The 26194-nt window shown below is 40.3% G+C and overlaps 1 protein-coding gene across 1 annotated transcript in view; it reads right to left on the reverse strand.

Annotated features, from left to right (window-relative positions):
• Window positions 1–26194, reverse strand: part of edaradd (EDAR-associated death domain) — a 93385-nt gene that overhangs the window by 15141 nt on the left and 52050 nt on the right. Inside the window, exons 2-3 of the mRNA XM_073050147.1 lie at window positions 13309–13361; window positions 932–980 (exon numbers count right to left, since the gene is read on the reverse strand). Of these exons, the coding sequence (XP_072906248.1) occupies window positions 932–980; window positions 13309–13361 (102 nt within the window). The remainder of the gene's footprint in view (window positions 1–931; window positions 981–13308; window positions 13362–26194) is intronic.

The raw sequence follows: 26194 nt of genomic DNA on the forward strand, positions 1-26194 counted from the left end.
GAAGTATGGTGCGGTAATACTTGGTCAATATTTATCACTCTGTCAAGATGTCTCATAAAATAGCTTTTCTTGCATTTATTGCATAATTCGCTGCAGGGCTTGTTGTAAGCAAGTTTACTGATACATTACCTACACTAGGGACTTCTGTAGGTCACAAAGGCGAAAAATAAATGCAAGATTTTCTTTCGATTAAAAACTCAGAATCTTGTTAGCTTTATGTAATTTTTAACCTCCAAATTAATACTCTGTTTAGCAAAACAATTCTAAATTTAACGTGCATTTCCAGATTTGTTTGGAAAAATGTACAATTTCCCTTTTGAAAAAATAAATTCTATTAATGTTCTCAATAATGCTCTGTCTAGTTCTATATAACATGTCTTTGTCCCATTTCATATTATCAGAGAAAGATGGAATACGTGACATATTATCAAAAGTAAAAATTGAAAAGCTATCTGAAAAGTCTTTATGGACTGTCATGAGTAGTTGCTCAAAAGATGTAACATTAAAACAGGTTCTCTATCAATTGTGCAACAGTGAGGATGAAAAATCAAGCAGCACTGATAGCACATTATTTAAAATAAGCTTATAAGTTGAATCATGAACCTTCTTACCCCATTATCAAGGTCCTGACTCATTTGTTTTAAATCAAAGATTTATTTAATGGGTTAATGTCTTTATTTTAAAATATTGTTAATTAAATATTTATTAACATCACAGCACAATTTCAAGATGAATGATTTTAAAGTGGTCCATTTCTTTGTCCTAGGATATTCAGCTAGCATTAAGTTTGACATTGCTGTTGATAGAATATAATGATATTTGAACATGCTGATTATGCAAAAAAATGACAATTTGAATTTTATGTAAAACACATTGCGATTATATTATTAGGCTAGGTGAGATTTGCAGATGTGTTTTTTGGTGAAGATACCTTTGATGGAAATACTGTGATCCGTAGCTTGAATAGGATATTTTTCAATCTGTGGATAGAGAAAGATAAAAGTATTAATATAAGTATTTACAGTCTATCAGAAAAGTGCTGGCTATAATCTTGTCCTCACATTTATTTTTACAGCACGTGCCACTGGTATGTGGCCCAAAATACACTATGCATGTACATGGAGCATATAGAAAACATTTGAATGAATTCTGGATGAAAATTTTCAAGATTTTAGATTGTAGCAGAAATTGCATACAAAAGCTCTGGAAGCAAATGTAAAGTGTCAGATTTTATTCATCTAGAGATTTGACAAGCATGTCACAAAGGCAAACTGGTCTTAACAGAAGTTTTTTTTTACAAGTAATTTGTTTTGAGTGATCAGGATAGTTTTAGGTGTGTAAACTAAGACACCCTTCTAACAAATGGCAGTTAATTTGTCACTTGTGCCAACTGTTTATTTTAAATCTGAGGCTTATATATTTCTTCCGACCAAGTATATGAAATAAGGAAGTGCCTGGGAATAAATCTAGGAAAATAGGATTACATCATGATCATGTTGAAGAACACAAAAAAAGTTGCATAAGTTAAATGGTTTACTTCTACTTCCATGTTTCTAGTGTTTGTGCTGGAGGGTAAAACATTCTTCACTGAGGAAAAAATGGTTGTGAGAGATACTGAACAAAATATGAGCTTTTTAATACTCACCTAGAAGAAGAAGAGAAGAAAGCCCTTAACTCCAAGTGGAATCATCAGGATGCTGTCGTGACGGCATTTTTTTTTTTAGCAGGCTTTCTTGTTTTTCTGAGGCCGAGTTGCTAGCTCCACGCTTAACCCAGCATGGATGGAAAGCGGGCAACGGAGCCGGCTGGATTCGAACTCGGGTGTCATGGTCCGGTCCATGAGGTCCGCATTCTGGTTCACAGACTGGTCCATCAATCCTTATTCCAGGTTTTCTGGTTTTCCCTTGTTCAGTTGGTGCCTTAATTGAGGCACATGATTCTCATTTTGGGCTGGCTACATAAACAGCTCCTGGGTTCGGGTTCAGGTTCAGTGCTGAGGAGGAGGGAGATGAAAATTCCTGTAGAGTGAAACTCACAAATAGGGCTGGACTTGGGGCTGAGGAACTGCTGGGGTGTTGTGGGAGACATTCTGAGGGAATATTGACTAACGTGCCTGTATAGGTCCAGAATGATATTCGTACATGGTTCCTTGCAAACTCTGATAGGATGGCAGGGAGGGAGACTGAGGGTGACAACATCATCACGGAGTTTGAGTGGGAAGAGGGACTAAGAATAGGAAGGTGATGGATCGGAAGAGAAAGAAAGGAGGTGGGTCTAGTGTAGGTGGATTGGAAAATGAGTGAAGAGAAGTTGAGGAGAAGGGCCCCAAGGGCAAAATTGCTAAATGTAGTGGTAAGATTTGAGGGGGAAGGGGGAGTAAAGAAAATCAATCTGCTTAATCTAACAAAAATCATCAGAGGGCAAGTAGGGGAAGTGAGTCATGTGAGAATTTTAGGAGATGGAAACCTGCTGATAGGATGTAAAACTAAAGAGCAGATGGAGAAGGCAATGAAGGTGACTAATGTTGGGAAAGTCAAAGTGTCCAGGGTTGTAAGAGTTGGAGCACAAAGGGTCAATGGTTGCAAGGGGGCGATCTCTGGGGTTCCCCTCAATGTTAATATGAAGGAGCTAGTGGAGAACTTAAGGGTGAGGAATAGTTCAGTGAAGAGTGTGAAAAGAATGACAAGTGGAGCAGAGAAAAGGGAGATTGAAACTGTTCTGGTAGAATTTGAGGATAAGGTGCCTCCAAAGGAGTTATATGTTGGATTTCTGAGATACAATGTAAGAGAATATATACCAAAACCTATGAGGTGTTTCAATTGCCAGGAGTTTGGGCATGTGGCCAAAGTGTGCAAAGGAAAGAAGATGTGCAAGGTATGGTGGGGAACATGAATACGGAAAATGTGGAGAGGGAGTGGGACCAAAGTGCTGTAATTGTGGAGGTAACCATAGTGTAGCATACTGGGGAAGTGAAGTGGTGAAAAAAGAGGTGGAGGTGCAGAAGATAAGGGTGAAGGAAAAAGTCTCGTGCTGAGGCAGTCAAGTTGGCAGGACAGAAGAAAATGAATGAGGGAGGATGTAGCAAAGAGCAAGTGGCAGCTAAAGAAAGGCAAGATAAGAATATATGGATAGAGAAGAAGAAATTGGTGACCTTTATAGCAGGAGTGGTAAATGCAACTTGTGAGATCAAATCTAAAACTGAAAGGATTCAGATTATTGTGAAAGCTGCAGAGCACCATTTGGGTATGATAGGATTAAAATGGGAAGAAGTAAATGATGAACTCAGGGTACAGTCAAGTCAAGAGGCAGTATGTGTGGGTTGATATTACAAATAATGCTACTTCTTCAATGGAATGCAAGAAGCCTGATTAGTAATGGACAAGATTTCAAGCAGTTTCATAGCTAGTAGGAGAGAAAAGCTAGATGGTATGTGTATCCACGAGACCTCGCTAAAATCTAATTTAGATTTTGTTTTTTATGGTTATGAGGCAGTAAGGTGAGACAGGAGAAAGGGGGGAGGAGGAGGATGTGTAACTTATGTAAAGCAAGGTATTCATAGAATACTAGGTATAGGAAGTGAACAAGAGTATGTGGTAGTAAAAGTATGGGCTGAAAGGAAAGAGTTGGTGATTGTGAATTATTATAATCCATGCAAAAGGCTAGAGTTAAACAAGCTTGAGGAGATAGAAGGGCAGAATAGTAGTAATGTTGTTTGGTGTGGTGATTTTAATGGACATAATGTATTATGGGGGAGCGACAGAACAGACATCAATGGTCAAGTAATAGAGGAGTTGCTAGATGAGAAGTATTTATTGTGCCTAAATGATGGCAGTAGTACTAGAATCGATGTTAATACAGGTAAAGAATCTGTGCTTGATCTTACATTAGTATCAAACTCTATTGCATCAGTATGTGAGTGGTTAGTGTACCAAGAAGGAACTGTAGGAAGTGATCATTACCTAATCTGGTACAAGATAAATATTTCTGCCTCATTGGTCACAGAGAATATAGGTGGGAAATAGATCGTTGTGAAAGTCAATTGGGTGAAGTTTCTGGAAAAAAGTGATAGGTATCTAAGTCAGGTCAGTGATGAGATGGAGAGGTGTGGGGGATGATAAAAAGGATGGGATCCATAATGCTCTGGATCCAGAGGTGTGTCTAGAGGATGAAATAAGAAAAGCACAAGTAAATAAAGAGACAGTGGTTGCAGTTTTTTTTGATGTTGAGAAAGCTTATGATATGTTATGGAAAAAGGGGCTCCTAATCAAGCTGCATTTAATGGGAATCGGGGGGGCAATGTTCAATTGGGTTAAGGACTTTTTAAATGGGAGAACTACTCAGGTGAAGATAGGATCAGAGCTATCAAGCCAGTATGTTGTAGAAAACGGGATGCCTCAGGGGAGTGCAGTGAGTCCAACTTTATTCTCCATTTTGATAAATGATATATTCGTAAATATACCAATAGAAGTGGGGAAGTCATTGTTTGCAATTGACGGGGCTTTGTGGAAAAGAGGGAGAAATACTGAACATATAGTTATGAAAATGCAAGATGGAATTAATCAAGTTGAAGAGCGGGGGACAAAGTGGGGTGCTAAATTTGAAGTGGAGAAGACAAAAACCATGTTCTTTACAAGGAAAAAGCTCAGGGGACTTAATCTGACTCTGTATGGAAGTAACCTGCAGAGAGTTGAAAGATTTTGGCTTTTGGGAGCGCACTTTGACTTGAGATTAACATAGAGAGAACATGTTAGATAAGTAGTTACTAAAAGTAAAAATGTGATAAATGTCATGAAGTATGTTGCTGGTTTGGAATGGGGTGCTGATTTTGCATCACTGAAGTATATTTATGTAGCATTAATAAGATCAAGATTAGATTATGGAAGTATTGTAAATGGGTCAGCAGCAAAATTTGTGTTAGCAGAACTGGATATCGTATAAGCTCGGGCTCTAAGGATGTGCTTGGGAGCAGTTAGAACTTCCCCAGTGTGTGCACTCCAAGTTGAAGCAAATGAAATGCCATTGGGGCTGCGACGTAAACAGCTGGAGGCCAATTACTGGATTAATTTAAGGGGGCATGGTGATAGCCATCCTACAAAAAAAGGGTGTTGGAGACATGCTGGGAGAAGAAAAGGACACAAAAAGAAAGTTTTGGCTAGACAGGAGAACAAACATCAAAAGATATGGGTGTATATGTTAAAGAGTTTTGTCCAAGTGTGGTGTGGCCTGTCAGACCTTTCTGGGTATTAGAAAATCCCTGGGTAGATTTGGAATTGCTTAAGATTAAATGCAGTAATAAAACGGCTGATATACTCAGTGAATATCATAGGTATAGGGAATGTAAGTATAAAGACGTAGATTTTTACGGATGGATCAAAGGATCCAGAAACAGGTGCAACAGGGTCTGCAATTGTTGTGCCAAGTTATCAAGTGGAAATTAGCAAGCGAACGATGGATTGCTTGAGTGTTTATGCAGTTTTTGCTAGACAAGGCAAAAATATCACATTCATGTGGGTTCCAGCACATTTGGGTATTATGGGAAATGAGACAGCAGATAAGCTGGCAAAAGCAGCAGTCAAAAAAGGATCTGTAGAGGTCAATATTAAACTATCAAAATCAGAAGGGAAGAGCATAGTGTGGAGAAGGATAAATCAACAGTGGCAGCAGCATTGGGATGGAGCAATAAAAGGAAGACATTTACATTCAATTCAGAACAGAGTAGATATGGGAAGGAGTAGGGGAGTAAAGCGGAAGGAGCAAGTAATTATAAGTAGACTGAGAATTAGGCACAGCAACCTTAATGGTACTCTGGCCATCATAAGTAAACATCCAACAGGTTTTTGCGATCTATGTCAGGAGACTGAAACAGTAGAGCATATCCTTATTTCATGCCGGAAATTTGCACAGGAAAGACAACAAATGCTACAACAATTACACAAAATAGGACTGGTAGAGAACAGCGTTAAAGGTTTATTGGAATGTGGGGAGGAAATGGTTGTTTAGTTTTTTAAGGGCGACGGGACTGGGAAGATGACTTTAGGCAGTCAAGTGAATGGACAATGAGGGACAGTAAATCCTGAAGATGGCAGTAATGCAACAGTGTGGATGCCAACTGCCATAAAAACTCAAGGAGGAAGAAGAAGAAGCTTCAGTGCTGATGGGAGAAGTACCTCTACATTTAAGATGAGTTAAGTTGGGCCTGCAGTATTGGGTAAAACTAAATGGCTTCAATCACAGCTGTCCATCAAAATGTCTTTTGCAGGAGACGTCGGAGCACCAAAGTAAAATTAAAAGATATCCATTTTTAGATTTGGTTAATATCTGGGCTGTGAAATTGAAACTGATCGAGGAGGACATAGCTGTCTGAATTTGCTTGCCACCCATTCCTTTTTGGTTTTTGCCAGAACCAGAAGTAGACCTATTCCTCCTTTTTCAGCCTCAAGGAAGCAGAACAATTTCAACAGTGTTGATTGTAAATGAATATTTAAATAATAAATGGGGATCTTATCTGAAGATTTTTACTGATGGCTCAGTGGACCCAGAGAGCAGTAAGGCAGGATTTGGGATGTACGTGTCTCAGTTTGGAGTTGAGATTAGTCACCGGGTTTCAGATGGTATTTCTGTCTTTGCCACAGAATTATTAGCAATCTTCTGGCCTTATGGTGGATAGAAGACTCTCAACCATGCAGGGTTATCACCTGTTTGGATTCTGCTGCTGCCTTAGAGGCTATAAAAGGGAATAAATCAAAAGCTCATCCTGACATAGTTATTGAGATTCTCTTAGCTTTGTTTAGAATAGGGAAGATGGGTTGTGAAGTTAGATTTACATGGATACCTGCATGCTGGGGTGGAGGGAAATGAAATTGTGGATGGCATTGCCAAGTCTTCCTTACAGAGTGGGCAAGTAGGAATTAGAATACCCCTAGGCAGAGCAGAATTGAGAAGCAGGATAAAAAAGGCATAGAGGAGAAATGGCAAGAGGATTGGGAAAATGAATTAAAGGGAAGGCATTTCTTTTCTAGTCACCCTCTAGTTAAAAAGGTCTCAGACTGTTACCCTTTAAATCATAGAGATATGGTGAAATTAACAAGACTTAGGCTGGGGGCATTGTGGGCTAAACTATTACTTAAAGATAATAGGAAAACATCCAACTGGATTATGTGACTCTGGTAGTCCAGAGACAGTTCAGCATGTTTTGTTGAGTTGTAATCTATATAAAATTGAAAGAAGAATATTGTCCAAGAGGCTGTCTGACTTAAGTGTATTTTGTTTTTCTATTAAATCTTTGTTTGGCCTCCAAGAGAACCACCATCTGATTGAAAAGTTTATTATTCTGTTTCTACGTGCGACTAGTTTATATTTGAGAATTTGAGTTTCTTGAAATTCTGTAATTAATTGTACATCCTGCGGAGGGCAGTAATATACCTAGATGCATCTAAACTGCTGCAAATAGAAGAAGATGATGATTCAGTGCTGGACTGTTCTCTTCCCCTTCCTCCTGAAGCCTTGCATGTATCGCTGTTAAGTTCTACCACTGGAGCAAGACCAGAGCCTTGCTGTGTCTAGATAAGGAACTGTCTATCGTTGTTTGGAACTGTCTCTGTGTGCACATCTTCACTAGGTAGGTCCGGCCGTTTGCCGCTAACTTGTGTTGGGAACCATCTCTCTGTGTTCTGTGTATGAGTCCTGGCTCTATGTCCTGCTCCCTAGGAGGGGTCCTGACTCTGTAGATCCCTGACCCCAAGTCCTGTTCCTAAGGAGGGGTCCCGGCTCTGTGTTCCATGTCCGTGTTCCCTTCTCTCTCACGACCGAGGCTCCACGCTCCCATTTCTCTCTCAAGACCGAGGCTCCACGCTCCCGTCTCTCTCTCTCAAGACCGAGGCTCCGTGCTCCCGTCTCTCTCTCAAGACCGAGGCTCCACGCTCCCGTCTCTCTCTCTCAAGACCGAGGCTACGTGCTCCCGTCTCTCTCTCTCAAGACTGAGGCTCCATGTTTAGGTGTCCCAAGATCGAGTCAAGGGTTCAGGTTCTTGTCCTGTCCATGTGCCTCATTCTGTGCAGGAGTTCCATGTCTAGTCCTACAGACAAGCCTCGAAGAACCCAAGCCATGTCCAGTCCTGTAGCCACGTCATGTCCTCACCTGGTTCCGGGGTCCGAGCCCGAGTCAAGACCCAGGTTCTGGGTCCTTGTCCAGTCTCTGGCTTGGAGTCCAAGCCCAGGCTCCTAGTTTCCAGTTCCTTGTCCTGGTCCCACTTTCCTAGCCAAAGTCCTAGCCCAAGTCTGTGTTCCTGTCCCAGCTCTTAGTCTGTGTCCTGTCCCCATCCTTAACTCTAGTCCAGTCCAGTTCCTAGTACTTTAGTGTCTGTGTCTTGCATTTGGGTCCGTTCCCAGCGCCCACCTTATGACACACACAAAATGCTGGTGGAACGCAGCAGGCCAGGCAGCATCTATAGGAAGAAGCACTGTCGACATTTCGGGCCGAGACCCTTTGTCAGGACCCGAAACGTCGACAGCGCTTCTTCCTATAGATGTTGCCTGGCCTGCTGCGTTCCACCAGCATTTTGTGTGTGTCATAAGGTGCTTGAATTTCCAGCATCTGCAGATTTCCTCGTGTTTGCCCACCTTATGACATCGGGAGCCTCCGCTCCGAAGTCTGGCGCTGATGCCACTAGGCCACCGGCAGGCCACTTACCTAGTATCAACATAATAAATTATCAAGTGAGAAATATGATTTAAAGGTAGCCTAATTCTACCAATACACAATCTGCCCATCTGTATTTTTCCACAGGAATGTACTCTGTTTTGAGGAGAAATAGGTAGCAGTCAAAGGTTTTTTCAACTGAATATTAGAAATATTCACTTCTTGCTTTGCTGCTATTAATAAAACTACCAGCAAACATTCTGAACATCCTTGTCTGTGTCAATGGTGCTGAGGTGCAGATGATTGAGACCTTCAAGTTCCTTGGTGTAAATATCTCCAACAGTTTGTTCTGGTCCATCAATGTGGATGCTATGCCAAGAAAACATATTAGCACCTCTACTTCCTCAGAAAGCTAAGAAAATTTTGTATATCCCTGATAGCCCTCATCAATTTTTACAGATGTGCCATAGAAACCTATCAGGATGTATCAGATCTTGGTATGACAACTGCTCTACACAAGACTGCAAGAAATTTCAGAGTTGTGAATGCAGTTTGATCCAGATGGAAAACAACCTCTCATCTATTGATAGATAGATAGATAGATAGATACTTTATTCATCCCCATGGGGAAATTCAACTTTTTTCCAATGTCCCATACACTTGTTGTAGCAAAACTAATTACATACAATACTTAACTAGTAAAAATATGATATGCATCTAAATCACTATCTCAAAAAGCATTAATAATAGCTTTTAAAAAGTTCTTAAGTCCTGGCGGTAGAATTGTAAAGCCTAATGGCATTGGGGAGTATTGACCTCTTCATCCTGTCTGAGGAGCATTGCATCGATAGTAACCTGTCGCTGAAACTGCTTCTCTGTCTCTGGATGGTGCTATGTAGAGGATGTTCAGAGTTATCCATAATTGACCGTAGCCTACTCAGCACCCTTCGCTCAGCTACCGATGCTAAACTCTCCAGTACTTTGCCCACGACAGAGCCCGCCTTCCTTACCAGCTTATTAAGACGTGAGGCGTCCCTCTTCTTAATGCTTCCTCCCCAACACGCCACCACAAAGAAGAGGGCGCTCTCCACAACTGACCTATAGAATATCTTCAGCATCTCACTACAGACATTGAATGACGCCAACCTTCTTAGGAAGTACAGTCGACTCTGTGCCTTCCTGCACAAGGCATCTGTGTTGGCAGTCCAGTCTAGCTTCTCGTCTAACTGTACTCCCAGATACTTGTAGGTCTTAACCTGCTCCACACATTCTCCATTAATGATCACTGGCTCCATATGAGGCCTAGATCTCCTAAAGTCCACCACCATCTCCTTGGTCTTGGTGATATTGAGACGCAGGTAGTTTGAGTTGCACCATATCACAAAGTCCTGTATCAGTTTCCTATACTCCTCCTCCTGTCCATTCCTGACACACCCCACTATGGCCGTGTCATCAGCGAACTTCTGCACATGGCAGGACTCCGAGTTATATTGGAAGTCTGATGTGTACAGGGTGAACAGGACCGGAGAGAGTACGGTTCACTGCGGCGCCCCTGTGCTGCTGACCACCGTGTCAGACCTACAGTCTCCCAACCGCACATACTGAGGTCTATCTGTCAAGTAGTCCACTATCCAATCCACCATGTGAGAGTCTACTCCCATCTCCGTTAGTTTGTGCCTTAAGATCTTGGGCTGGATGGTGTTAAAGGCACTAGAGAAGTCAAGGAATGTAATCCTCACAGCACAACTGACCCTACCTCAGAAAAACAGCCAGCATCAACAAGAATCGGTCTCAACATTCTCTCTTCACGACTCCCATCCCTTTCCAACGACCAGAAGATACATGGTTGAGAACACATACCACCAGGCTCAAGGAGAACTTCTATCCAGCTGTTGTAACACTCATGAACACTTATATACTAGAAATGAATTCCTGATCTCACAATCTGCCTCATCATGGCCCTTCTACTTTATTGATCTACTTGCACTGCGCCTTCCCCATCACTAACACATATACAGTATATACTTCGGTAATAAATTTACTTTGAACTTTGATATATTGCATTCTGTTTTTGTTTTCCTTGCAAGCTACCTTGATGTACCTATGCATTGAATGATCTGTCTAGATGACATGCGAACAAAAACTTTTCATTATTTCATGGTACATGTGGCAATATTAAATCAATTACCAAATGGTACGGTGCTCAAAGTAGCAAGCATGCAACATAGCCTGTGAAAGAAGATATTTCAAGAATCTAAGTAATCAGTAAATTCCCTAAGTACAAAGTGCAAGTCACTGACATTATTTTGTAGTGTGGCAATGAAGAAGGTGTATTAATATGGCACCTTTCATACCTTCAATATGTTTTCCCTAAACAACAAATTACCTTTAAAGTGCCACCATTGTTGCTTTGCAAATCAGGCAACAAAACAGTGCACAAGAACTTCCATTAAGTTCTGGACAGTATCTTTTCCTCCATTTAACAATGTCCAGTTATGGATTGTTAACATTCATAGCTTCCAGTAATACATCATGTATTAAGACGCTTGCACAGAATTCTGCACTGTAGATGTTGAGAAATAACAGTTTCGCAGAGATGTCATCCTTACCACTGATTCACACCTGAATAAGTATTTTTAAGACAAACTATCATTCCTATAATTGTTTGGACTTTGCTGGATGTTGCTGCCATTTTTCAACATAGGTGCCAATAATTTTCAAGTCCTGATCACATTCCACTTACTATTTTTTAGCATCAGTCATGTGGAGGGTGTTTAAAGATCAATTGCACAGAGTACAGGGAAGGTATGCTGCAGTTAGAAGGAAAGACAGGGATGGAAAGGTAAGAGAACTTTAGATATCTGGAGAGGTGATGAATTTAGTCAAGAAGAAAAAAGTTTCAGAAGTTAGGATCAGACAGAGCACAGGAAGAAGATAGAGAAACCAGAAAAGAACTAAAGAAAACCAGGAGGGACCATGAAAAGTTCTTGGCCATTGTCAAGCACATAGAAGACAGAGGGTAGTGGTTAAAGGGACTTATTCGAGCTGGACGTCTGTAATTAATGGTGTTCCACAGGAATCTGTGCTGTGGCCTCTGCTGTTTGTGATGTATATAAATGACCTGGATGACAATGTAGATGGGTGGGTTAGTAAGTTTGTGGATGACACCAAGATTGATGGAGTTGAGGATAGTGTAGAGGACTAGTAATGAATACAGTGCGATATAGATCATTTGCAGACATGGGCAGAGAAATGGCAGATGGAGTTTAACCCAGATAAATGTAAGGTGTTGCACTTAGGTAAGGCAAATGCAAGGAGACAGTACACTGTTAAAGGCAAGACCCTTAATAGTGTTGCTGAGCTGAAAGAGCTTGGGGTCCAAATACATAGTTCCATGGAAGTGACTACACAGGTCGATAGGGTGGCCAATAAGGCTTATGGAATGCTTGCTTTTATTAGACAAGGCACTGAGTTCAAACATCAAGAGGTTATGTTAGGCTACATCTGGAGTATTGCATACATTTCTGGTCGCTCCACTATAGGAAGGATATTGAGGCTTTGGAGAGGGAGCAGAAGAGGTTTACCAGGATGCTGCCTGGTTTAGAAGGCATCTGCTATCTTGAGAGGCTGGACAAACTTGTGTTGTTTTGTTTGAAGCAACGAAGGCTGAGCAGAGATCTGATTGGGGTTTATAAGATTATGAGAGGAATAGATAGAGTAGATAGGAAGTATCTTTTTCTCAGAATAGAAATGCTCAATACCAGAGGGCATGCATTGAAGGTGAGAGGTGATATGTTCAAAGGGGACGTGAGGGGGATTTTTTTTACTCATAGTGGTGGATGCCTGGAATATGCTGTCTGGTGTGGCAGTGGAGGTAAATACAGTATATCAGAGGCTTTTAAGAGACCCTTAGATGGACACATGAATATGAGGAAGATGGACTTTGTGTAGGTAGAAGGGATTTTTTCGGGACTTGTTTGATTTGGCAATGTGGATCGGCACAACATCGCACAACATTCCTGTGCTGTATTGTTCTATGTTCTACATTCTATAGAGCCATTTGTAAACATTGTAAATTTTTAACACCTTGATAGATAGCAAAAATTGGGATGTGAGCTGTCAAAGGTTTTCCAGAATAGCTTTGTGGTCAGAACTCACTCTGATCTACATCACATTGTTTGAAACTCTTTGGGCTTTAGCAGTGAGTTCAATACCTTCTGGGTAAACATGATCAGTCCCTGAATTTGGAGGCAACAGGAGTTGTATGGATCAATATAATTTATAGATCCAAAAGAATTTTTCAAAATTTTACAAGCAGTACGGAAGCTGACAATTTGTCATCAAGATAATTAAATAGTATTGGCATAGTTTATTATTGACACATGTAGCAAGATTTGTATGGTGAAAAACTGGTCTTGTATACTATTCATACAGATCAAACCATTACACAGTACATTGAACTAGCTAATGTGGAAAAAAAAGTAACAATGCAGAATAAAGTGTAGAAGTTACCACAAGAACTAGTGCAGTGCAGTTAAAAGATAAAGTGCAAGATCATAGTGGGTAGACTGTGAGGCCAAGTGTCCATCCACAAATGAATTAAGCAAAATCCACCGCATATTAAAAATGGGCAAGTCCTGATAAAGTTCATGAGGTATACATCAGCCATACCTTTTCTGGAGGGGCACTAGGATCTGTATCCTCAACAGCAATTCGGGGAATTTCTGTTAAAGACAAAATAGCAAGCATTTGAAAGTTGTAACAAAATAAGCACATAAATTTACTATCGCTCCTTCAATGTAATGTGCTGAAATTGATCTTAATGAATTTCAGACATATATTTGTAGAAGGTAAATTTCAGATTTCAGATTTAGACTTATTTATCACGTGTACGTTGAAACATACAACCACCCCTATGAAGTTAAAACAACTATGTCTCGGCCTCAATCTTGGCGGAGACATCAGGTCTGCAAAATCTTGACCAGATGATAGCAAAGAAAACTAGAGATCTTCCATGGAAGTAGGGAAGGAAAATTTTGCACAAAAAAAAATTCTAACCAAAATACATGTCAAATTTTGTCAGACTGGTGATAGTGTAAAAGCAGAACATCAGACTTTGCAGTACTGCCTGGCGACTGGTATGGAAGCACAGGATGCACAGGATATCAAAAGAGATTGCACAGGACTGGAGACTCAGCCAGCTCCATTATTGGCACAAAAATCCACACCATCAAGCACATTTTCCAAAAGGCAGTGCCTCATGAAGGTGGCATTCATGATTAAAGACCCTCATGCCCTCTTTGCCTTACTTTTATTTATTTATTAGGGAAGAACTACAATAACCTGAAGACCCGTACATAACATTTTCTTCTATCTCTTTGCCATCAGATTTCTGAACAGTCCATAAACGCTCCCTCATTATTTGTCTTTTGCACTATTTATTTATTGTTGTAACTTACAGTAATTTTATATATTGCACTAGGCTGCCGCTGCAAAACACCACCAACATATGTCAGTGAAGAAAAACTTGATTCTGATTTTATCAGTAGAATTGAGGAGCACCTCAATGTAAATATTTCCACCTCTAATCTGGAAGGAGCCAACTATGTGAAAGTCCTTTGCCATTGGGACTGACCAACACCGGCAATGCAGACTTATGTTAATCCAGAAAGGCGGAGATAAGATGTCACCAGAAGGTGGCTTCTTCAAGCTGATCTGCAAGGCAGCTTTAATTTTTTTTTTTCTTTAATGTCCCCTTGTTCCTTTTCAAGATTGATAGGTTCTGTCGGAGTCCGTGATCTACAGCTGCACTCAAACTGCGATTCTTTATGACAGTGGTTCCTGCTCCGGGAGCTCACTGCCTAGCCAATTAAATGATAACTTAAAGTAAAAGGAAATTAATTAGACCATCAAAATTAATGGCCACTGTAATAAAAGTTGCTTGCTCATAGAAAGGTGGCAGATACAAAGGCAAGGAATAGATATCTAAGTGGAATTTAAGACTGATCCTTCTCTAGCTCCTGCAGATGTTCAGAAGTGTAGGGCATAGCTTTCAATTAAACTTCATTTATGGCTTGCATAGTTTGAAGGTACTTGTGTAGGAGCTGGCTTTCACAACAAATGAGAACTTGCTACAATAAAACCTTAAGGAGACCAGCTGAGCAGGTTCCAGCCCTATAAGTTAACCTTGACTTAAATTTTTATCCTTTGCTGTTAAATGTAAGAAAGGGAGGGTCTTTCTTTCCAAGTTCCACCAATTGATTTTGGCAATCTGTTCAGGGTTCCAACTGACAGGATCCACTATTTCTTTGCACCCACAGCCTTAGGGATTTTTCACGCAGTGTACAGACTTGCAGTCAACATGCTGTACTGCTTAAAGTTTTCTACAAAGGACAGGTGTTATGAATGGTTCAACTGACTGGAACAGTCCATTGTAACGTACAAGATTCATCCCTAATGAAAAGAACTTCAGCATGTATTGATATTTGGTATTTATGTGCTGAGACTCTACACGCAGCCCAGTGTAGCTATACATCTTAATGAGAGCAATCATGGGTATACTTCATTTCTACAACCATGAGCCATTACTGATCTCCAGAGGAAGTGGAAAGAGTGATTGCTGATGTATAAAATCAGGCAACAGATCACACTTAGATTCTGTACAGTAACAAATAGATCAGCTTGCACCAAATGACCTTGTTCTTTCCTGTAAATGAAAAAGAACACTACTCTCATATCCCGTTTCTACTTTACATTGGCTATCCATTCCACCCAGTTCTTGATGCATGCCCTGATTCTTCCAAACCACATAACATCCCCAGGTGATTAGACCTGACAGTGAAAAGAATGAAGGGTTGTCATCATAGGTTTAAGATGAGAGGAGAGAGATTTAATAGGAACTTGGGGGGCAACTTTGTCCACAAAGAGTGGCACACTTACAGAGTGAGCTTCCAGAGCAATTCATTGAGCCAGTATATTAACAACATTGAAAAGACACTTGGACAGGTACGTACATCGGTAGGAAAGGTTTAAAGTGACATGGGAATGTTGGTCTCTATGGGGCAGTTGGGCCAAAAGACCTGATTCTATGCTGCATGACTCTAAATATACCTAAGCAGACAATACTCAGATAATATCATTGTTAAAAGATAATTGTCCATGAATGCCCAATGATACATTATCCTGAGGCAATATTCACTGATATTTCAAGAGACAGTTTAAAGGATGCATGTCATTATTTAATACATGTCTATTATGGAAATTGCATCAGATACATGAATTCTGACAGTATATGCCTTCAAATTTCCAGTGTGCTGTATTTCAAAATGTTTGCTAATAGTTTTGATCGGGGGTGGGGAGAGAAATAAAAACAATTTTCAAATTTTCAAACAATTTTCAAATGGTGAGGAAGATAAAGAATGGTAGGGTGAAGGAACCATGAGTGACAAGTGAAGTGGAAAATCTAGTCAGGTGGAAGAAGGCAGCATACATAAGGTTTAGGAAGCAAGGATCAGATGGGTCTATTGAGTATAGGGTAGCAAGAAAGGAGCTTAAGAAGGGGCTGAAAAGAGCAAGAAGGGGGCATGAGAAGGCCTTGGTGAGTAGGGTAAAGGAAAACCCCAAGGCATTCTTCAATTATGTGAAAAGCAAAAGGATGACAGGAGTGAAGGTAGGACTGATTAGAGATAAAAGTGGGAAGATGTGCCTGGAGGCTGCGGAAGTGAGCGAGGTCCTCAATGAATACTTCTCTTCGGTATTCACCAATGAGAGGGAGCTTGATGATGGTGAGGACAAGATGAGTAAGGTTGATGTTCTGGATATTAAGGGAGAGGAGGTGTTGGAGTTGTTAAAATACATTAGGACGGATAAGTCCCCGGGGCCTGACGGAATATTCCCCAGGCTGCTCCACGAGGCGAGGGAAGAGATTGCTGAGCCTCTGGCTAGGATCTTTATGTCGTCGTTGTCCACAGGAATGGTACCGGAGGATTGGAGGGAGGCGAATGTTGTCCACTTGTTCAAAAAAGGTAGTAGGGATAGTCTGGGTAATTATAGACCAGTGAGCCTTACGTCTGTGGTGGGAAAGCTGTTGGAAAAGATTCTTAGAGATAGGATCTATGGGCATTTAGAGAATCATGGTCTGATCAGGGACAGTCAGCATGGCTTTGTGAAGGGCAGCTCGTGCCTAACAAACCTGATAGAGTTCTTTGAGGAGGTGACCAGGCATATAGATGAGGGTAGTGTAGTGGATGTGATCTACATGGATTTTAGTAAGGCATTTGACAAGGTTCCACACGGTAGGCTTATTCAGAAAGTCAGAAGGCATGGGATCCAGGGAAGTTTAGCCAGGTGGATTCAGAATTGGCTTGCCTGCAGAAGGCAGAGGATTGTGGTGGAGGGAGTACATTCAGATTGGAGGGTTGTGACTAGTGGTGTCCCACAAGGATCTGTTCTGGGACCTCTACTTTTTGTGACTTTTATTAACGACCTGGATGTGGGGGTAGAAGGGTGGGTTGGCAAGTTTGCAGACGACACAAAGGTTGGTGGTGTTGTAGATAGTGTAGAGGATTGTTGAAGATTGCAGAGAGACATTGATAGGATGCAGAAGTGGGCTGAGCAGTGGCAGATGGAGTTCAACCCGGAGAAGTGTGAGGTGGTACACTTTGGAAGGACAAACTCCAAGGCAGAGTACAAAGTAAATGGCAGGATACTTGGTAGTGTGGAGGAGCAGAGGGATCTGGGGGTACATGTCCACAGATCCCTGAAAGTTGCCTCACAGGTAGATAGGGTAGTTAAGAAATCTTATGGGGTGTTAGCTTTCATAAGTTGAGGGATAGAGTTTAAGAGACGCAATGTTATGATGCAGCTCTATAAAACTCTAGTTAGGCCACACTTGGAGAACAGTGTCCAGTTCTGGTCGCCTCACTATAGGAAGGATGTGGAAGCATTGGAAAGGGTAGAGAGGAGATTTACCAGGATGCTGCCTGGTTTAGAGAGTATGGATTATGATCAGAGATTAAGGAAGCTAGGGCTTTACTCTTTGGAGAGAAGGAGGATGAGAGGAGACATGATAGAGGGGTACAAGATATTAAGAGGAATAGACAGAGTGGACAGCCAGTGCCTCTTCCCCAGGGCACCACTGCTCAGTACAAGAGGACATGGCTTTAAGTTAAGGGGAGGGAAGTTCAAGGGGGATATTAGAGGAAGGTTTTTCACTCAGAGAGTAGTTGGTGCATGGAATGCTCTGCCTGAGTCAGTGGTGGAGGCAGACACACTAGTGAAGTTTAAGAGACTACTAGACAAGTATATGGAGGAACTTAAGGTGGGAGGTTATATGTGAGGTAGGGTTTGAGGGTCAGCACAACATTGTGGACCGAAGGGCCTGTAATGTGCTGTACTATTCTATGTACTATGTTCTAATTTATAGCTAGCATGAGAGGGCATAGTTTTAAGGTGCTTGGAAATAGGTACAAAGGAGATGTCAGGTGTAAGTTTTTTTACACAGAGAGTGGTGAGTGCATGGAATAGGCTGCCGATAGCAGTGGTGGAGGCGGAAATGATAGGGTCTTTTAAGAGATTCCTGGATAGGTACATGGAGTTTAGAAAAATAAAGGGCTATGGGTAAGCCTAGGCAGTTCCAAGGTAAGGGCATGTTCAGCACAGCTTTGTGGGCCGAAAGGCCTGTATTGTACTGTAGTTTTTCTATGTTCTATGTTCTAAATCTATACTGCTGAAAAAAACCATATAACCATATAACAATTACAGCACGGAAACAGGCCATCTTGGCCCTTCTAGTCCGTGCTGAACGCTTACTCTCACCGAGTCCCACCAACCTGCACTCAACCCAACTCAATCATGTGGAAAAAAAGATTGAATTATGAAATGGAATGAAATAAAATAATTGTATTTTATTAAGAATCTACCCCACTACCAAAATGAGCTGGTTGGTGAAACAAAGAGAAAAGAAATACCCTACCATATAATATTATATTAATAAAGGCTCAGATCCATACTTTAATAACAGTTCAAAGATTATGAAAATAACTCAGAAAGGGTCCCCATAACATTAGAAAATCATGTTTAGGATCAGAAATCACTGCACCATGTGTCCAAATTTCTAGGCCACTGGTTGAAAAGTAAATACAGCTAGCTCTCATTGGTATTCTCAGCTTGTGTTTCTAAGAAATTCTCAACATCTTAGTTTTTTTCACTGCCAACCGATCTCTCTTTCTCTCACATTGGTTCACAACAAATTTTAAAGACAGATTGAAACAAATACTTTTCTTTGATCCATTCAACAAGTGAACATATTAGAGATAATTTTATTGAACAATTAATGAAATGTATTGCACTGAATAAGAATCTGCCTTTGGACCAACTTGCTGCATGTATATTCAACTTAATATCTTTTATCAATAAGCAAGAAATTTTTGGATAAGATAAAAATATTAATATTATACATGAAACTACATGACTGTAGCTAGAAAATCCAATATTTCATGATATAAGCCATCTAAAACAGTGAATAGCATGTACATGTTTGGAGATGATCCTGTACAAATAAATTTCAAGTTTTAACAAAGTTGCAAAATCAAAATAAATCCCCTTGCAGACCTGGTAATCATAATGGTGTTTGATCAGGAAAGTTACAAATTTGCGCAGTTGACTTGGAGAAAAGTAGGAAGCTGGCACGGTTAATTATCATAGAAATCATGAAGAATTTAGAATACAAGAACATCAGAAAAACAAGCAACCCAACTGGCCTCTTAAGCTTGCTCTCCCATTCAATAAAATGAAGATTGATTCAGCACCACTTTCCTACATTTTTTCTATATTATTTGGGGTAATGAATTTCAAAGATTTTTTGGTCTCTTAAAAAAGCAATTAATCTGATTTGGGCATACCTTCTTCTAGGAGCCCTCATTGCATTCTCTCAGCATCTATCCAATTAATCCCCCCCCCCCCTTAGAATCGTATATATTTCGATAAGATTATTTTTCATTCTTCTATACTCTATTGAGTGCAGGTCCAGTCTACTCAATGCATCTTCACACATCAACCCTTTCATCACAAGAGTCAACCAGGTGAATCTTCTCTGCACTACTTCCAGTGCAAACATGTATTAAAACTTTGAGATGAAAATTGTACAGGGTACACCAGAAGTATAAAAATCGAGATTTTTATACTCTATACCAGGGTTTCTCAACCGGGGTTCCATAAGAGGCACTAGGGGTTCCATGAAAGACTGTGGTTAAAAAAATAAACATAATTTTTTGTACTTCACGAATCGCACAAAGCTAGCAATCGCAGTAGTGGGCAGTGACCAAGCAGCTCCATTAGAGATCTCGTTAGAGGTCTCTCAGCCCAGTATGGCACTGTACAATAGGACCATATTTATTCCCAGTTTTTGATGCAAGTAGTTCATAATTGGTGAGCGTTGTATTGCATGGAGGGTAGGACGGTAGGCAGATGAGGAGTGTGAAGTGTGTTTTCCAAGCATTGAATAGACTCACCCAACTTGGGCTGTGATGTCTGTCTCTCACTCCCAAATTACCTCCCCTAACTTCCCCTTACTGATTGACTTATGGGAGCGAACAAACTCTATTGGTGTAGTAGAAAATTGGAGGGAAATTTACATTCTAAAGAAGGAAATTTTACACTTTGTGGCTCAGCTGCTGGCCTGCCACTTTGCTGTTGTTAAAAATGTTGCAAAAGGTGAATTGCGTGGGTTAGAAGTGAATTGTATTAAGTTTTTGTATTTTTGCTGTTTTCTCATTTAGTTATTTATTATGATGTTCTTTTTTATATTTTATTAATCCCTGTCTCAGGAGAAGATCCAGTACAAGAGATTGAAAAAGGCTCACCCTCAAACTGTACCTCCTAAGTTGATGTATTGATGACATGTCACATGATGTTGAAGAGGTTTTGTGTGATAAACTGAAAAACAAAATTTGTAAATGATGTTTAAATTCAAGAAAGCTTTTTTCTGTTGCAAAGACCTGCCCAAAACAAGCAAAGGACAAGATATATTTAATGTTCTGTCTTCATATCAGGAAACAAAAGGTCTGTCTTGGAGGAATATGTTGGTATCTGAAATGATGGTGCCCCATCAATGAATGATTGGCTCCGTGAGCAGTTTCATTTCACTTGTAAAAAAAGAAAATCCTGACGTCGTCACAATACTATGCTTTCTTCAGAGAGATATGCTAATGTCAAAAACTCTTGGAGATGAAATGAAAAAGTTCTGGATGATGCTACAAAAATGGTTAACTTTATTAAACAAAGATCAGTTCACTCAAGAATGTTTCAAAAACTGTGTGAAAACCTGGTCAAAAGGCACACCAATCTCCTGCTAAATACAGAAATCTGGTGGCTTAGCAGAGAGGAAGAGTTCTCGGCAGGGGTGTTTGAGCCAAAAGGTAAGTTACAGGACTACTTTAAAGAAAATAGTAGGCCAGATTTTGCTGAGTGCTTTGAAGATGAAGAATGGCTGCAGTAACTAGCCTACTTAGCAGGCATCTTTCATCATAAGAACCAGTTGAATAAGTCTCTGCAAGGCGCTGGAGAAAATGTTTTGACTTTAAGAGACAAGATTCTTGGATTTAAAGGGAAACTGAATCTTTGAAAAAAATCATGTTGCAAAAGGAAACCTTGAAATGTTTCCACTGCTGCTTGGGCTTGAGAGTGAGGAAGGATATCAGAAAGTCTCAAGTCTTATTCAAAACAGAAATCTATTATGTTTGCCTTATGAGATTTTTTGAAATTATGAAAGGGAAGAAAGAACAATTTCAGGAAAGGTAAGCTAAGCTTAACTACGCAAACATGAGGAAATCTGCAAATGCTGGAAATTCAAGCAACACACAAAATGCTGGCGGAACGCAGCAGGCCAGGCAGCATCTATAGGAAGAAGGGTCCTGATGAAGGGTCTCGGCCCAAAACGTCGACTGTACTTCTTCCTATAGATGCTGCCTGGTTTGCTGCATTCCACCAGCATTGTGTGTGTGTTGCTGAGCTTAACTACCTGTTCTATTCAAGAAAGGCTGGCTAAAATGTCATTCTCTACTCAAAAGAGCATTGACAACTATTTTTGGATTATTGTATCTACAATTTACTCATCACGCTAACATACTGTGGCCTGTAGATATAATAATTTTTATGCAGGGATTCCCTGAGATCTGAAAATTATTTCAAGGGTTCCTCCAGGACAAAAAAAGTTGAGAAAAGCTGCTCTATACCAATTGCTATAATGACCATCATTCCATTATTCTTTATTACCACTTGCTGCACCTGCTTGGCAATTTGTGTTTACATACTACATTTTGTAGATTTAATCCATTTAAGTAATAATTTGCATTAGGGACTGTTGATTATCCTGTCAGAAAGTGGAGAGGAACTTTTGGCATAAAACTCAAGCATTAAGCATAGTTTTGTCTTGCCTTTCCCGGGACATACAGAGAAATGGAGATAATCGATGGATCGTGAGATGTGAAAAGATTGAAGCAAGCATCTTTGCTTTCCATAGACTCAATAAAGGCAAAAGTAAACAGACTAAAACTCACAACTAGCTAATGAAAAGACTATTAGCCAAAATTGCACAAGATGCAAGTATATTTTGCCAGTGCACAGATTTAATGATTTTGCATCTAGAAGTAAAACGAAGAACTTTTTCTGGGCAAAATATTGGTATAAGAGAAATTCATTGATATCGGTTATGCAATATCAAGACAAAATAGTGTCAGAGTCACAGAGAATTCTTGCTTTTAGTGTGAAAATGAAAATATTTTTCTGTAATCATACCTTTTCCATTAAATAGATTTTTCAGAAATTAGCTGTTTCAGATTATACCAATATTTACAGGATTCTTATAAGATACAGTATATAGTATGCTTAGCCAAATATCTGTGGAGATTTTTCATGACATCAACAACTTCGGTAAACTTCGATACATGTATAGTGGAAAGTGTATTGACTGGCTACATTATGGCCTAGAATGGGAACACCAATGCCTTTGAATGGAAAATCTTACAAAAAGTAGTGGAGTTGGCCCAGTGCATCATGGATAAAGCCCTCCAAACCATCAAGCACATCTACATGAAACAATATCGTAGGAAAACAGCATCCATCATCAAAGATCCTTACTACCCATGGTCTTTTCTAGCTGCTGCCATCAGGTAGAAGGTATAAGTGCCCTCAAGACTTGCACCACCAGGTTCAAGAACAGTTACTACACCTCAGCCATCAGGCTCTTGATCAAAAAAGGATAACTACATACGGTATATCTTGTGAGATATTCCAACAAATGATCTCACTTTAAAGAGTATGTGCCTTCAGGTTTCCATACCTCCTTCTTGATGGTAGCAATGAGAAGAGGGCATGACCTGGGTGGTGGGGATCATTAATGATGGATGCCACTTTCCTAAGGCATCGCTCCTTGAAGATGGCTTGGATACTATGGAGGCTGGTACCCATGATGGTGCTGACTAATTTTACTAGCAGCCATTCAGAACACTCTCCATGGTATATTTGTGGAAGTCTTTGAATGTTTTAGTTGACAAACCAAATCTCATCAAACTCCTAATGAAGTATAGCCACCGTCTTGCCTTCTTTATAGCTGCATCACTATGTTGCATCCAGGTTAGGCACTCAGAGATATTGACACCCAGGAACTTGAAATTGCTCATTCTAGCCACTACTGATGCCTCTATGAGAAATGGTTTGTGTTCCCTCATCTTACCCTTTCTGAAGTCCACAATCAGCTCTTCAGTTTTGCTGACAAAATTGAGTGCAGGGTTGTTGCGGCGACACTACTCAACTAACTGGTATATCTTGCTTCTGTATACCCTTTCATCACCATCTAAAGTCATGCTCTCGTTATTTATTGCTATTTATTTCGATCTGCATTTTCACAGTTTGTTGTCTTCTACGCTCAACTTCATCTTTCATTGACCTTGTTGCTGTTACGATTATATAGATTTGCTGAGTATGCCCACGGAAAAGAATCTCAGGGTTGTATGTGGTGACATATAAGTACTCTGATAATAAAATTTACTTTGAACTTTGAAATATAGCCTTTTTTAATTAATCTAAGGAGATGTCTCTATCTGCCCTATAGCTACTACAATCCCAGTATTATTGTTAGCTGTATAATGCTGAATAAAATCTGACTAAAGAATGGCATATCTTCCAAATCAAATGGAATACAGTGCCTCTAGAAAACATTCGTCCCCTTGGAAGTTTTCATGTTTTATTGTTTTACAACATTGAATCACAGTGGATTTAATTTGGCTTTTTAGATACTGATCAACAGAAAATGACTCTTCTGTGTCAAAGTGAAAGCAGATCTCTACAAAATGATCTGAATTAATTACAAATATTAAACACAAAATAATTGATTGTATAAATATTCAACCCCCTTTAATATGACACAGCAAATCACCACTGCTGCAGCCAATTGGTTTTAGAAGTTCACGATTAGTTAAATGGAAATCTGCTTTTGGAGACCTGAGTATAGTCAAGGTGTTTCAATTGATTGTAGTAAAAATACACCTGTATCAGGAAGGTCCATCTGCTGGTGAGTCAGAATCCTGGCAAAAACTATACCATGAAGACAAAAGAGCACTCCAAGTAACAGTTATTGAAAAGCACAAGTCAGGAGATTGATAAAAGAACTTTTCCAAGTGACTGACTATGCCTTGAAGTACAGTTAAGTCAATCATCAAGAAATGGAAAGAATATGGCACAGTTGGCCATCCTCAAAACCTGAGTGACTGTGCAAGAAGGGAACTAGTGAGGGAGGCCATCAAGAGGCCTATGACAACTCTAGAGGAGTTATAAGCTTGTGTTGCTGAGATGGGAGTGACTGCACACACAACAACTGTTGCCCTGGTACTTCACCAGTTGCAGCTTTATGGGAGAGTGGCAAAGAGAAAGCCACTGTTGAAAAAACACTCACATGAAATCTCGGCTAGAGTTTACCAGAAGACATGTAGGAGACTCTGAAGTCAGCTGGAAAAAGAATCTATGGTCTGATGAAACCAAAATTGAGCTTTTTGGCCATCAAACTAAATGCTATGTTTGGCATAAGCCAAACAAACACTGTACATCATCAAAAACACACCATCCTTACCATGAAGCACGGTGGTGACTCCATCATGCTGTAGGTATGTTTTACTGCAGCAGGCTCTGGAAGTTTGTGAAGGTAGAGGGTAACATGAATGCTGCAAAATACAGAGAAATCCTGGAGGAAAACCTGATGCAGTTTGCAAGTGAACTGCAACTTAAGAGAAGATTTGTTTTCTAGCAAGACAATCACCCCAAGCATAAAGCCAAAGCTACACAGGAATGGCTTATAAACAATGAAGTTAATGTCCTGGAGTGGCCAAGTCAGAGTCCAGACCTCAATCCAAATGAGAATTTTTGGCTGGTCTTGAAAAGGGCTGTTCACTCACGATTCCCAATGCAATCTGACAGAGCTTGGGCAGTTTTGTAAAGAAGAATGGGGAAAAATTGCCATGTCCAGATGTGCAAAGCTGATAAAGATCTATCCATACAGACTCAAGATTGTAATTGCTGTCAAAGGTGCACCTCAAGTCAAGTTTATTGTCATTTTGACCATAAACTGCTGGTAGAATACACAGTAAAAATGAAACAACATTCCTCCAGGACCCTGGTGCTACATGAAACAACACAAAACTACACTAGACTATGTGAGACAGCACAAGGCTACACTAGACTATGTAAAACAACATAAAAACTGCACTAGACTACAGACCTGCACAGGACTACTTAAAGTGCACAAAACAGTGCAGGGCTGTACAATAATTAATAAACAAGACAATAGGCACAGTAGAGGACAAATTACAATATAATAATAAATGATGTAGATGTCAATCTAGAGTCTGGGTATTGTGGAGTCTGATGGCTTGGGGTGAGAAACTGTTGTGCAGTCTGGTTGTGAGAGCCTGAATGCTTCGGTGCCTTTTCCCAGATGGCAGGTGGGAGAAGAGTTTGTATGAGGGGTGCATGGGGTCCTTCATAATGCTGTTAGCTTTGCGGGTGCAGCGTGTGGTGTAAATGCCTGTAATGGTGGGAAGAGAGACCCCGATGATCTTCTCAGCTGACCTCACTATCCACTGCAGGGTCTTGCGATCTGAGATGGTGCAATGTCCGAACCAGGCAGTGACGCAGCTGCTCAGGATGCTCTCAATACATCCTCTGTAGAATGTGATGAGGATGGGGGTGGGAGATGGACTTTTCTCAGCCTTCACAGAAAGTAGAGATGCTACTGGGCTTTCTTTGCTATGGAGCTGGTGTTGAGGGACCAGGTGAGATTCTCCGCCAGGTGAACACCAAGAAATTTGGTGCTCTTAACGATCTCAACAGAGATCTCTTCTAAATACTGACTTGAAGGAAGTGAATATTTAAGCAATCAAATATTTGTGTTGTATATTTGTAATTAAATTAGATCACTTTATACACAAGCCACAGTGATTCACTCTGGAGAGAGTCATCATGCTCCAGGTCAGACAAGAGATAGCTCAGGTCAGGTTGCAGACCACAG

The sequence above is a fragment of the Hemitrygon akajei genome, chromosome 7 (genome assembly GCF_048418815.1).
Source record: "Hemitrygon akajei chromosome 7, sHemAka1.3, whole genome shotgun sequence".
NCBI classification, from domain to species: Eukaryota; Metazoa; Chordata; class Chondrichthyes; order Myliobatiformes; family Dasyatidae; genus Hemitrygon; species Hemitrygon akajei.